The sequence below is a fragment of the Dama dama genome, chromosome 13 (genome assembly GCF_033118175.1).
Source record: "Dama dama isolate Ldn47 chromosome 13, ASM3311817v1, whole genome shotgun sequence".
Lineage (NCBI taxonomy): Eukaryota > Metazoa > Chordata > Mammalia > Artiodactyla > Cervidae > Dama > Dama dama.
The window spans coordinates 33,644,241-33,656,262 of NC_083693.1; the positions used below are offsets into that span (position 1 = coordinate 33,644,241).

A 12,022-nucleotide genomic window follows, 5' to 3' on the forward strand; every position below is an offset into this window, starting at 1 on the left:
TGTACGTGTGTACTGTGTACATGTGTGTGGTGTGTACATGTGTGTGGTGTGTATGTGTACATGTGTGTGTGGGGTGTGTGTGTGGGTGGTGGGCATCCATGTACTCCCCCCAACAGAGTCGGCCTGGGCCAGGCATGGTCTGGGCAGAAGTCCAGATACAGGAGCCTGGGTGTGGGGACACGATGCCATCAGGAATGACAGATCTCAGGAAGGCAGTGGAGACGTGGGGATGAAAGCGGCATGGGCCACCTGGGATGCTCAGGACCCTCATGAGGAGGAGCCCCCAGCCTCTGAAGCAGGGGCGACAGGCAACCAGTACAGCCCGCCCTGAAGGCCCAGGCCTGTCCTGGGGTGAGGCCGTGAGCTGGGGTGGGTGCCCAGGGCATGGACACCTGAGGAATGGGCCTGGCTTGGAGGCGTGCTGCCCAGGAGGAGCTGGCCGGCCCCCAGAAGGGGCAGGGCCTGGAGCAGAGGCCTGTGAGCGTCGTCACAAGAAGCCCCACTGCTCTCTGGAGGGCCCTGGGGCCTCCTCCAGACTGGACGTGCCCCACGCAGGCCCTCAGATTCTGGGAACCACGTCAGGGTTGCAGGGGGGGAGCTGGGGGTGCAGCTGGGTGGGCGGCTGGCCCTTTGTTCTTGAAGAGACTTGGCTACACATGAAGTTGGAACGAGGGCCCTCAGGCTCTTGACGGGTGAACATTCCGGTCAGGCCCCTATTGGGAAACACGAGCAGTGTGGCTGCTGCCTGAGTGTCCTGGCCGGGGTCCTTGGGCGGGTGCCTGGGGCACAGCCCTGTAGCACTGCTCTTGAGGTTGGGGTGCAGGCAGGGCGCCAGCTGCCCCACGGATGGCTGCCCCCACCCCCAGGGCCAAGAGAACCCACTCTAAGAGTCAGGAGAGGGGATGGGAGGGAAGCAGTGGGTGCAGGACTCAGAGGCCTGAGTCTTCCCATTAGCTACTCTGAACAGGCTGGATATCACTCAGTCTGATGAGTGGGCCTCCACCTCCGGGGAGGTCAAAGGTGGCCCTGAGCTTCCTTGGTCGCAGTGAAGGGCAACAGGGGCCCAGAGGGGGCCCAGCCAGGTCCCGGAAGCACATAGACCATCATCCCTTCCACCGCATGGAACCCTGCCTCGAGCTCTGCCCGGGGTCCCCTCACTGCCAGGCAGGTGGCCACCTACCATGACCTGGCCACCTACCACCTCCCCCTGCCTCAGTTGCCTCATCTGGAAGACGGGGATAAAGATACAGATCCACAGCACTATTGAGAAAAGTCCTTAAGACTCTGGCACACAGTGGGGAGCCTGTCCACACCAGGCCTGACTTCTTACCCTCCTCCTTCCAGGGACAGGGTGAGCAGAGACAGAGGCGGCTGGTTAGGGGAGAGATGAAAGCAGAAGATGAAGAAAACAGAGGAGTTGGTGTTATCGGTTGAATCTCCCTCCCCAAAAGATAAGGTAAGTCCCCTACATATGAACCTTCAAGCTGTGAACTTTCAAAGAGGTGAACATGTGTTCGCAGGTCCAGTCGTGTGAGTTAGTTCACGTGTCTGGTGTACACTATCACATGCATGCATCCTACAAGTGGTTGTGCTGTGTGTGTTTACTGTACAGTCCTATATAGAGGACAGCAGGGCAGTGTCTTTATTTCAAGTCCAGGATGTCCAGAAGCAAGCAAACAAGCAGAGGTGAGGAAGCTGGTACTACTGTACTTTTCAGGGTACTGTATTATAAGATTAAAACGGTCTTCTTTAATTTTGTATTTGTTTCTGAATTTTGTTTAAATTTGTATTTGTATTTGTGTGAAAAGTATTATAAACCTATGATCTACAGTACTATATAGCTGACTGTGTTAGTCGGGTACCTAGGCTGACTTTGTTGGATTCATGAACAAGTTGGACTTAGGAGCATGCTCACAGAACTCTTTTGTATGTAGGGGACATACTGTATGTTGAAGTCCTCAACCCTGGGACCTGTGACCATGAACTTACTGGATATAAGGCCTTCAGAGATGTACTCAGGTACGATGGGGTCACTAGAGGGGGCCCTCATCCAGTATGTTGTTACTGTTGGTCAGTTGCTCAGTCATGTCTGACTCTTTAAGACCCCATGAACTGTACCACACCAGGCTTCCCAATCCGCCACTATCTCCCTGAGTTTGCTCAAGTTCATGTCCGTTGAGTCGGTGATGCTATCTAACCATCTCGGTGTCTTTCTAAGAAGGGGAAATTTGGACATAGGGCCGACACACACAGAGGGAAGAGGACGTGGAGACAGCCGGAGAGGAAATGGCCATGTGACAACCGAGGCAGAGACTGGCGATCCTCTGTTATGAGCCAGGGAATGCCCAGGGCCACCAGACATGGAAGAGGCCCAGGAAGACCCTCCCCTGGAAACTCCAGACGGAGCATGGGACCAGCAACACCTCAATTCCAGACTTCTGGCCTCCAGAACTATGCGAGATGAAAATTCTGCTGTTTTAAGTGCCCCATTCTGGGGCTCTTTGTTAGGGGAGCTCCAGGAACCAATACAGGGGATGACTGAGCTCCACTGGGGGGCCTTGGGGGTGGGATCCTGGGAGCCAGGTGGCCAGGGAAGGACAGACTTGGCCAGCGAGCGAGAGGGCAGGCCTGGCTCACCATCTGTGTGATCTCCTCCAGTGTGATCTGGTTGTCACCTGGGTCATCCTGGGTCAGAGTCCTGGGGGGTGAGAGGGAATGATGAGCCCCGAGAAGCTGGTGACACCCCTTGCCTTCAGGCAGTCCCCTCCCTGCCCCCACACGCAACCCGCCTCTGTCTCTGCTCTGCCATTTCCAAGGCCAGGAGCCCCCTTGCCCCTCTCTTGTCGTTGATGTCTTCAATGATTCAGCTCCTTGACCCTCCTGGATAGGTGAGGCCCCCTTCTGGGGCTCCCTTAGCTCCTAGGCTTCCTGTGGTCTCAGCCCCAGGCTCCCCAGCTGGGAACAGCCATGCCTGTGCCTGGTCCACTCCTCCAAATCCGCCAGGAGCCTCTGAAAGCAGGCTGGTGTCCCTTTTGTTCCTGTAGCTCAGGTACCTGGGACTGGGCTTGGCATGTGGCCGATGCACCGGCCGGTGGGGTGATGGGACGAATGAGTGGAAGGAGCTTCAGGCTGGAGCATCAGAGAGGCCAGAGGTGCTGGGGAGCCTTCCAGACGGGGCAGGGGGAACAGGGGAAAGCAGCAAGGTCGTGGTCAAAGGCCCAGAGGTGGGAGGCCATTCACAGCGACTGAGCAGTGGGTCCTGAGCACTGGTGGGGATGAGGGCAGAGCTCCTGCGTCAGGCCAAAATGCTGAGCCCTCACTCTGACAGCAATCGTGAGTCTGGGGGACGGGGCCAAAGAGGCAGGCCATGGCTGGGGGACAGTCCGGAGGGCCTGCCTGAGCCACCCACACTCTCCCTCCAAGGAAGCAGACCCACAGCTGGGGCTCTCTGGGTCCACCATCCATACCAGGGCCCACTTGACTCCCTGCATTCAGCAGCAGTCCAAACAAGCTCCCTGTCCGAGGGTCACTTGACCTGACTTGACCCATAGACCTAAGGTCTAGCACAGTCCTGCACGTCTCCTAGGATGAGGAGGAAGGGCATGGAGGACCTGGGGGCTGACTGTGTGTGTGCACGTGTGTGTGTGTGTGTGTGTGTGTCTAGGCAGTGGGTATGGCAGGGAGGGTGGTCTGGAAGCAATGCTAGGATGTGGAGCCTGCAGGAATTATGGACCTGTAGCCCGGGCCTCAGGAAAGCAAACTGGATGGTCTGGCTGGAGGAAGCCTGGAGACTGGGTTGTCGGCCAGAAAGCGGATGCAAGTCTATGACCACGGGGCAGGGAGAGAAAGCTGAAGCCGGACAGGAAGTGAGGTCGGGAGGCCTAACCCTGAGTCCAGGCACCTGGGCAGGGCCAGAAGGCAGCCTGAGTCAGCAGGGGTGGGCGGTGGGTGGACCAGGGCCTGCGTCTGACACCCCTGAGACCTGCAGAAGTGATCTCACCGCAGCCTCACCACAACCCTGGAAGTGGGTGTTGTTCACCCATTTTACAGAGGAAGAAAAACGAGGTTCACAGACAGGACTTGCCTGAGGTCACACAGTGCATCACTCAGCCAGCAGGGCTTGGATATGTGCCGCCTGACCTCTGACCTCTGCCAGGAAAGGCCCAATCTGGCACAGGAGGAAAAAGGATAGGTCTGGGGACAATTTAATTCAATTCGACCATATTCCCTGGAGCACCTGGAGACAGGCTCGCCAGTGCAATTGGACAAAGCCCTCCTCCATGACAGTATGTTCTTTTAACAAAATTTTGCATTTTAGATTTTTTTTTATTTTAAAATTTTTATCGGGATACAGTTGGGTTACTTTCTGCTGTACAGCAAAGTGAATCTGCTATATGCATACACATATCCCCCCTTTTTTGGATTTACTTCCATTTAGTTGAATCGGGAATGTTCTTTAAGCTGCCCCCTGTGGAGGCACGAGCTCCCTGTGGCTCATGTGACTCAGGAACTAGAGTTTAAATTGTATTTAATCTTAAATATTTATTTTTATTTATTTGGCTGTGCCAGGTCTTAGTTGAGGCACGTGGGATCTTTAGTTTTGGCATGTGGGATCGAGTTCCCCGACCAGGGATCGAACTTGGGCCCCCTGCATTGGCCGCCCCCCTGCCACCCTGTCTTAAGCCACTGGATCTCCATGGAAGTCCCTATTTAATTAATTTAGATTTAACACCCATACATCACTAGTGGCTATCACACAGGTCAGTGTGGAATAGCTGGGTATCAGCAGTGGGTGTGGATGGGGAAGCAGGCACCATTCTTGTCTTCAGGTCTGAGGTGGGTAGGTAGAGGGGAGGACACACATGGACAAGCCACTCCAGATCCTGGTTGCAGGGGTGTTGTCCAGCCCCCAGGCTGCCCAGGGCTCCGAGATCCTCCCAGAGCAACGGCCTGAGACAGTCCTCTGGTCTGGGGAGGGCCCTCCTCCCCCTTGCCCCCCGCCTCTGGCTGGCCGTGCGCAGGCAGAGGGCAGGGCCCCCATTCAGTAGGCTGTCCCCAGCCCCCACCTGATGATGTTGGCCGCAGCCTTCCGCTCCTGGGTCAGGAGCTCTGGGTCATGCATGACCTCCTCCAGGAAGCTGATGACCTTGCATTTGAGCTCGTCGTTGGTCTCAAAGTCCTGCAGGGAAGACAGGAGGGCAGCTCTGGCTACTGTTCCAGCTGCCCTGAGGTGGTCCCTGCCTGGCCAGGGCGGAAGGATGCAGGGTCTGCCCACTCAGGCTTCCTGCCTCATCTCCCTCTTCCCCAGCTGCCTGCCAGGCATCAGTGGAGCCGACTGATCTGGAGGTAAAAGGCGCTGTAAGGTCAAGGAGCATCCCTTGATTGCTACAGCCCTAAGCCAGGCCCTGGGAGGTAGCCTTGATGTAGACAGAGGTGGAGAGCAGAGGCCCCTTGTCCCCTTGGAATGTCCTAGGTCCCCTTGTAGGGAATCTGAGCAGGCCCTCCCGAGAATATCAGGGCAGCTGGTTCCTGGGTCAATGATCTTGGGTCCCCAGCAGCTCGCCTGGATTGTGGGGCATCCCTGGGGGTCCCACCCACCTGAGAATGCTTGGACACCCAGTGTCGGAGCACGTTCAGGACGCGGTTGGTGGCTGCTCTGCGAATCACAAATTCCTTGTCTCCGTTTCTCTGGTCGGGGGGGAAGCCTGGCACACAGGTGACAGAGAGGGGAGAGGGTAGTGAGGATAAGACACCCGAGATCGGGGGGAGCTGGGGGAAGGACGGGGGTGCTCTAGGTGGGGGATGAGAAAATATCTGACAACCAGCCCAGGTTCTGACCAAGGAGTCCGGATGGCTCAACTTCCTGTGGACACAGTCCATACAGGCCCGCTTCTCCCGGACCTCTGCAGCTTTCAGGGGCCGCTGGAGGATTCTGGCGGCCTCTACTCCACCATGAAAGTGGGAGACAGAGCAGGTGGCAGGGCATCCGTCAGGCAGTGGGCTTGACTCCAAGCAAAGGTTTGCCAAGTCGCAGAGCGGATGGGTGGGGAGGAAGGGGCCCCCAGGCAGGAGGCTCAGCACTGCCAGGGCCTGGGGCAGCAGGCACTCCATATCAGAAGGGGGACAAGCCCCTGGGCTGTCATCAAGGTGGTGAGCCAACCCTGTACCTGCACTGGCCAAGGACATCCTCCGGTACTTCTCCTTGTTCGGGGTGCCCTCGTTGGCACCCGCAGTTGCTATCGCGAAGGCAGAGGCTGCTGACAGGGCGCTGCGGTTACTGTCCAGCTCACGACAGGAGGTCATGACCACTCCATTATTGTAGGAGAAGAGGGGGAACTCTGTGGGGAGCAGGGGATCAAGCCTCAGCCATCGCTGATCCAGCCCTTGGCTCAGGAAACCATGGGTCTCAAGGCTAGAAAGGCCTCTGGACAGGCAGGCTGTGTTCACTGCAACCAGGGCTGGTCAGGTGGCAGGCATGGGGTCTGGTCTTCTGCTGCGGTCCCCGGGGAGGGACACACCCATGCCACTCTGTGTCACCCCAGGGCTGCCTCAGGGCAGAGAAAGCCCCTGTCTGCCTCCTTCTGCTTCTCCTGCTGAGATGAGACGGTCCCACCAGCCCTCCTGCTTCTGGAGAAAGTCCAGCCACCCCTTGCATCTCTTTGCAGCCCCAAACTTTTTACCTTGTAGGCTCAGCTGGGCCCAGGCCTACTCAGGGACAGCCTGGTGTATTATCTCACCCTTTATGCCTATTTGGAATGAACACATAACCTGTGCAAAGTCTGACGTGGATAACTCACACTGACGGGCTCCCTGGCATCATCGTGGGGGTGGAAAGAGCACCGCAGTCCAAGTCCTCACCCCCCTTACTAGCTGTGTGGCCTTGGGTAAATTACCTAACCTCTTTGAGTCTATGTAATCTTGGGATAATACCTGCTTCAAAAGGTGGATGTAAAGATTAAAGGAGTTAACACAGATGAAAGTATTTAGTACTGTGTGAAAAAAAAAATATGAAAAGATATATATATATATATATGTGAAAAGATATATGAAAAGATATATATATATGCCCATGGACTTCCTGGTGGCTCAGTGGTGAAGAATCTGCTTGCCAATGCGGGAAGATGCAAGTTTGATCCCTGGGTCAGGAAGATGTCCTGGAGGAGGAAATGGTAACCCACTCCAATATTCTTGCCTGGGAAATCCCAGGGACAGAGGAGCCCAGTGGGCTACAGTCCATGGGTGGCAAAGAGTCGGGCAAGACTTAGTGACTGAACAACAACACATATATGCCATGGAATATCAATGCAATAACAATCATCATTTTTTTTAAGCAGTGATATTAGTAGAATCTCATTCCAGAAACCTCTAGCTTCATCTTGGAGAAATCTCTGGAAAGCAGCCATTCTTAGGACAAAGTACTAGTCCTTAGGCACTGAGGAGCAAATGATTGATCTTAAAACTCAAGGCTTATTTCTGGAACTTGGCTGTCTGTGAGTTCTGCTTCCATGCAATGTCCTGGCAGTCTCTCTCTGCTGGTGGGTGACCCTGTGACTTACTGGGTCTCCTGGGAAATCGGGGAGTTTGGGGTTCAGGCTGCGCTTTGTATGTGGGAGCAGGGGCTTGAGGAGGCAGCTGGAGACACAAGGGGCTTCTATGAGCTCATGCCTCAGCTCTGGGCTCCTCAGGGCGCCCCCCGCCCCTGCCCCTTATGTGTGGGGAGGTGCTTTACGGGAATCAGAGACCCGGATGGCCCCCTGAGAGCCCTCCTGGATCTTGGGTCTGAGACTTGGACCCGGCATCATCACAACCTCCCAGAGACTCTTCCGTCAGATGAAAAACAGGAAGGCCCCGCTGCAAGGTGTCACATGATTAAAGAGCCAACACAGAACCTGACGTGTAGCAGCAGCTCAAGAAGCTCCTTCTGGGTCTTCCCTGGTGGTCCGGTTGGTTAGGACTTCACCGTCCAGTGCGGGGGTTGCTGGTTTGATCCTTGGTCAGAGAGCTAAGATCCCACATGCCTCAGGGCCAAAAAACCCAAATATAGAAGAAATATTGCAACAAATTCAATGAGGGAGTCAGAGTCACTCAGTCGTGTCTGACTCTTTATGACCCCGTGGACTGCAACCTGTCAGGCTCCTCTGTCCATGGAATTCTCTCCAGGCGAGAATACTGGAGTGGGCAGCCATTCCCTTCTCCAGGGGATCTTCCTGATCCAGGGATTGAACCCAGGTCTCTTGCATTGCAGGAGGATTCTTTACCGTCTTGAGTCACCAGGGAAACCCGGATCTTCCATAAATGAAGCCAAAAGATGGGCCTTCCTGCCCACCTGGATAGGGTGGGTTACACAGCGTTGTCTGAGGTCGGTGGGGGGACTGCCGAGAAGAACAGCAGGATTTCCCAGCCAGCGCTGCAGCCCCCAGAGTTGCCCCCAGGCTGGGAAGTGCAGCCGGGTTCCTGCACTGAGGAGTCACTCATGAAACACAAGGCGTGACACCCACTGGTCTCCCTCAGCCTGACCTGCTGCCCTCCCCCACCTGCATCTCACAAAACGTCTGGAATCTATTTGCAGTTCTGGGTTGGTGAGCTGTACCTGAGGAGTTTTTGCTTTTGACCGATTTTGGTGTTGTTGGAGATTTGGTGGGGGATGTCTCAGCATCACCATCGTCACTCTGGTTTTGATCATTGTCTGACTCTTCCCTCATGGAGACTTCTGAGCCTGGAAGGAAAGAAGGAAACAATCTGGTATTTCTCAAATAATCGTTGACTTTTTCAAAAAGATTTTAATATTTTTGGCCTCACCATGTGGCACTCGAGGTCCTAAGTTTCCCAACGAGGGATCTAAACCAGGTCCTCTGCATTGGAAGCACAGAGTCTTAACCCCTGGACCTCTAGGGAAGTCCCTAGTCATTTTTTTCAGCTAAAGGCCATGCTTTATTCAGATTTCCTTAGTTTCTACCCAGTGTCCCCTTTGTAGTCTAGGATTCTACCTCGGAAACCAAATGACATTTACTTGTGGTGTTTCCTGGCTAGGATTCTGCCCCTTGGTCCTGCAGGATGGCCTCTGGGGCTCTCTGGTAGGCTGTCACTTTGGTAATTGACTTTCAGCCGTGTGCATCCCGTTTACTGCACGCGCCACAGTAAATGTCACCTGGTATGGAGGTCCTGGGGGCTTCACCCCTTCCCAGCCATGCCCTCTGTTGGAGGTTCCCCTGCCTTCCCCCTTCTCAACTCAGAGGAGAGAAATTCCAACCATCTTAAATTTTTTTCCAAGGCCTGCTCCTTGAAGGCTGGGGGCTTCTGTCCAGCCCAGGGTTGAGTATACGTGCGTGTGTGTGTGTGCATGCATATGTATGCTAACCACTGCAAGGCTGGTGTCACCCAGGATATGGGCTGACCTAACCCCAGACAGAGCCAGACAACCCTCCAAAGGGACACCGTCCTGGAATGGTCGGGTTTCTGAGAGCAGTGAGGGCCCAGCCTGGCCACCATCACCTGTAGCCGTCATCTCCACACCCAGCGTCGCAGGTGTGTGCTGCGCTTCACGCTGTTCCCTGAACACACAACACTCTTCCTCACCCCTTAGTCTCGCCCACTCCATTCCACTGGTCTAGAATGTTCTCCCTTCCTCTATATGTGACACATCTAGATCTGACGGGCCCTCCAGGAAGCCTTCTCTGACTCTCCCCAGGGTCTCCTGAGCACCCCTCCAACACAATACGCATCAGGAGTCCTATTTCCATGTCTAGCCCTGATTCTCAGCCACACTGTGAATCCTGGGGGCAGGAGCCAGGTCTGCTGCCCTCTTCTCTCGCAGGCCCTGACCGAGGCCGGGCCCAGGGCATGTCTGCTGCAGAGATGGACAGATACAAGGATGCAGGAGGAAGCAGTTATTAGGACAATGGGACACCTGATGATGGCGGGGACAGTCAGCCACCTTTCTGGGTGTCTCTGCCTGCTTCTCCCCCACCAAGCCTCTGCATGGCCACCGTAATCTGGCTGGACCCCCTCAGCCTACCCCTCCTGTCCCAAGGGAGCTGGCCAGCCTCCGTGGCTGTTGAGTCTGGGGACATCCACTCACTCTGCTTGCTGAGGGCAGAGGGTTCTTCGGACTTCTCGGTGTTGGCGTCACCCTCATCTGGGATCTTGTTGGCAAAGCTGCTGGACACGTAGAGCTTGCTGGGGTCCAGCGTGGCTTTGCCAAAGGGTGACATGGCCGAGTACATGCTGGTGTAGCCGTTGGAGCTACAGCTGAGCGCGGCCAGATCCAGGGCCTTGCCGCCCGTGATGATGGGAATGTTGAGGGAGAGCTTCCGCCGGCGGCTGGGCGATGACGTCTTGGTGATGGACAGGGGCGGTGGTGAGGAGAACTTGCGGGTGGCACGCGGAGACTTGGGGGGCTCCCCGTACAGGAGCTTGTTGTTCTGGCCGCTGGCGAACAAGAGCTCCAGTGACCTGCAGGGGTGGGTGGGGTGGGGGATGAAAACAGACGGTCAGCCCAGTGGAGCCTGCCTGCCTGCCCAGGCCGCGGGAGTCCTCTGTCTCTGGTCCCCACCAGAGTGGTGGCTCCTTCATCTTCATGATCCCTGACCCCGGGCAGGTCCTCTGAGCAGGCAGGTCTGAGAGGAGGCCACGCCAGAGGGGCCATGTGGTTCAATGGCCAGTGGCCAGGTTTCTCTGGGCCTAAGAGTCCTGCTCTGGGGGGCGGGCATGGGTTTTGTGGGGCAGCGGGTCTGCCTGAAGCTCCCTCTTCACCTCCCTCTGGTCAGCAGCAGCGGCTGACGTGACATTCTGTGGGTTCCCCTGACCTGTAGGCTTCTAAGAAAGCTCCCTTTGTCCCCCGCACAGGCCTGGTGTCACCTACATGCCCTGACCTCACCCAGGTCCACACAATTTATGGACAAGGAAGCTGGGGCTCAGAGACGGGAAATGACTCCTCTGATGCCTCCTGACTCTAAACCCAGTGTCCTTTCCGTTCCACTTGGGTGCTTGCCCTCCACAGGCGGAACCAGCCCGAGTGTGCAAAAAGGGGCTACCTCCTCTCTTTACAGCAAGATGCGGTCTAAGCAGAAAAGGGATAAGATTCTCCCTCTCTCGGACTTTCCTCCCACCCTCCCCCTTTCTTTCCTTGAGTCCACCCTTTCTGGTTTTTTTTCCTTTCTTCAGTGGGGAAGGTGGGAAGAAGGGCAGGCCCTACGGTTCAAGGAGGTTAGGGAGGATACAACACGGTGACCCCCAAACTCTACCCCACCCCCGGAGCTTGGAGGCAGGAGGAGGAAGCTGGGGCCGAGCAGGAGTGTCAGGCTGGCCAGCCCTCTCCCACGTCTTTGCAGAGGGCAGGCTCGTTTCTGGGACGGCTCTCACATCTGCCCCTTGAGTTCCAGCCTGGGGCTGAACTCAGTTTCCCTCGGGGCCCAGGAGGTCTGTGGATCAGCCCGAGGCGGGGCTGGGGGGTGGGGTCAGGTGGGGGGTGCGGAGGAGCCTGCCCACCTGGCGGGGATGGCACTGATGGGCTTCCTGTAGATGGTGATGAGCTTGTCCAGGACCACAACGGCGGTAGTGAAGACACGATAAGAGTGCAGGAAGGTGTTGAGGAAGTCGATGCTCAGGAAGCGCAGGTCGGTCAGTCGCTCCAGTAGCCTCTCCACGCTGGCGTACCGGATCTGCAGCACTTTGCAGGAGTTCATGGTTTTGCTGAAGCGAATGTCCACGTCGTCGCAATACAATGAAGCGTCAGACCTGAGGAGGGAGGAGGGAGGGATGGAGGAAGGACTTGGGTCTGAAGGTGCCTGAGTCCATGGCTGTCTCCCCAGCCAGGCCGTGCTCTCCCCAAGGGCTGGACCATGGTCCAAACATCACTGTCTCCCCAACACACCAATAATCAAGGATGCGGTGGCTTATGATGGGAACAAGGAAAGCTTTGGAAGACTGAAGTTGTGAAAGAATGGGCTACAACTTCTTTTTCCCAATCATGCCTGATGACCTGACATTATAAAACTCCTAGAAATGCTAGATAAAATACAAT

The 12,022-nt window shown here is 56.0% G+C and overlaps 1 protein-coding gene across 1 annotated transcript in view; it reads right to left on the minus strand.

The window, feature by feature from the left end:
• RASGRF1 (Ras protein specific guanine nucleotide releasing factor 1) overlaps positions 1 to 12,022 on the minus strand; it is a 101,383-nt gene that overhangs the window by 23,840 nt on the left and 65,521 nt on the right. Inside the window, exons 14-20 of the mRNA XM_061159618.1 lie at positions 11,488 to 11,736; positions 10,079 to 10,452; positions 8,591 to 8,716; positions 6,168 to 6,338; positions 5,599 to 5,705; positions 5,067 to 5,179; positions 2,638 to 2,698 (exon numbers count right to left, since the gene is read on the minus strand). Coding sequence (XP_061015601.1) covers positions 2,638 to 2,698; positions 5,067 to 5,179; positions 5,599 to 5,705; positions 6,168 to 6,338; positions 8,591 to 8,716; positions 10,079 to 10,452; positions 11,488 to 11,736 — 1,201 coding nt within the window. The remainder of the gene's footprint in view (positions 1 to 2,637; positions 2,699 to 5,066; positions 5,180 to 5,598; positions 5,706 to 6,167; positions 6,339 to 8,590; positions 8,717 to 10,078; positions 10,453 to 11,487; positions 11,737 to 12,022) is intronic.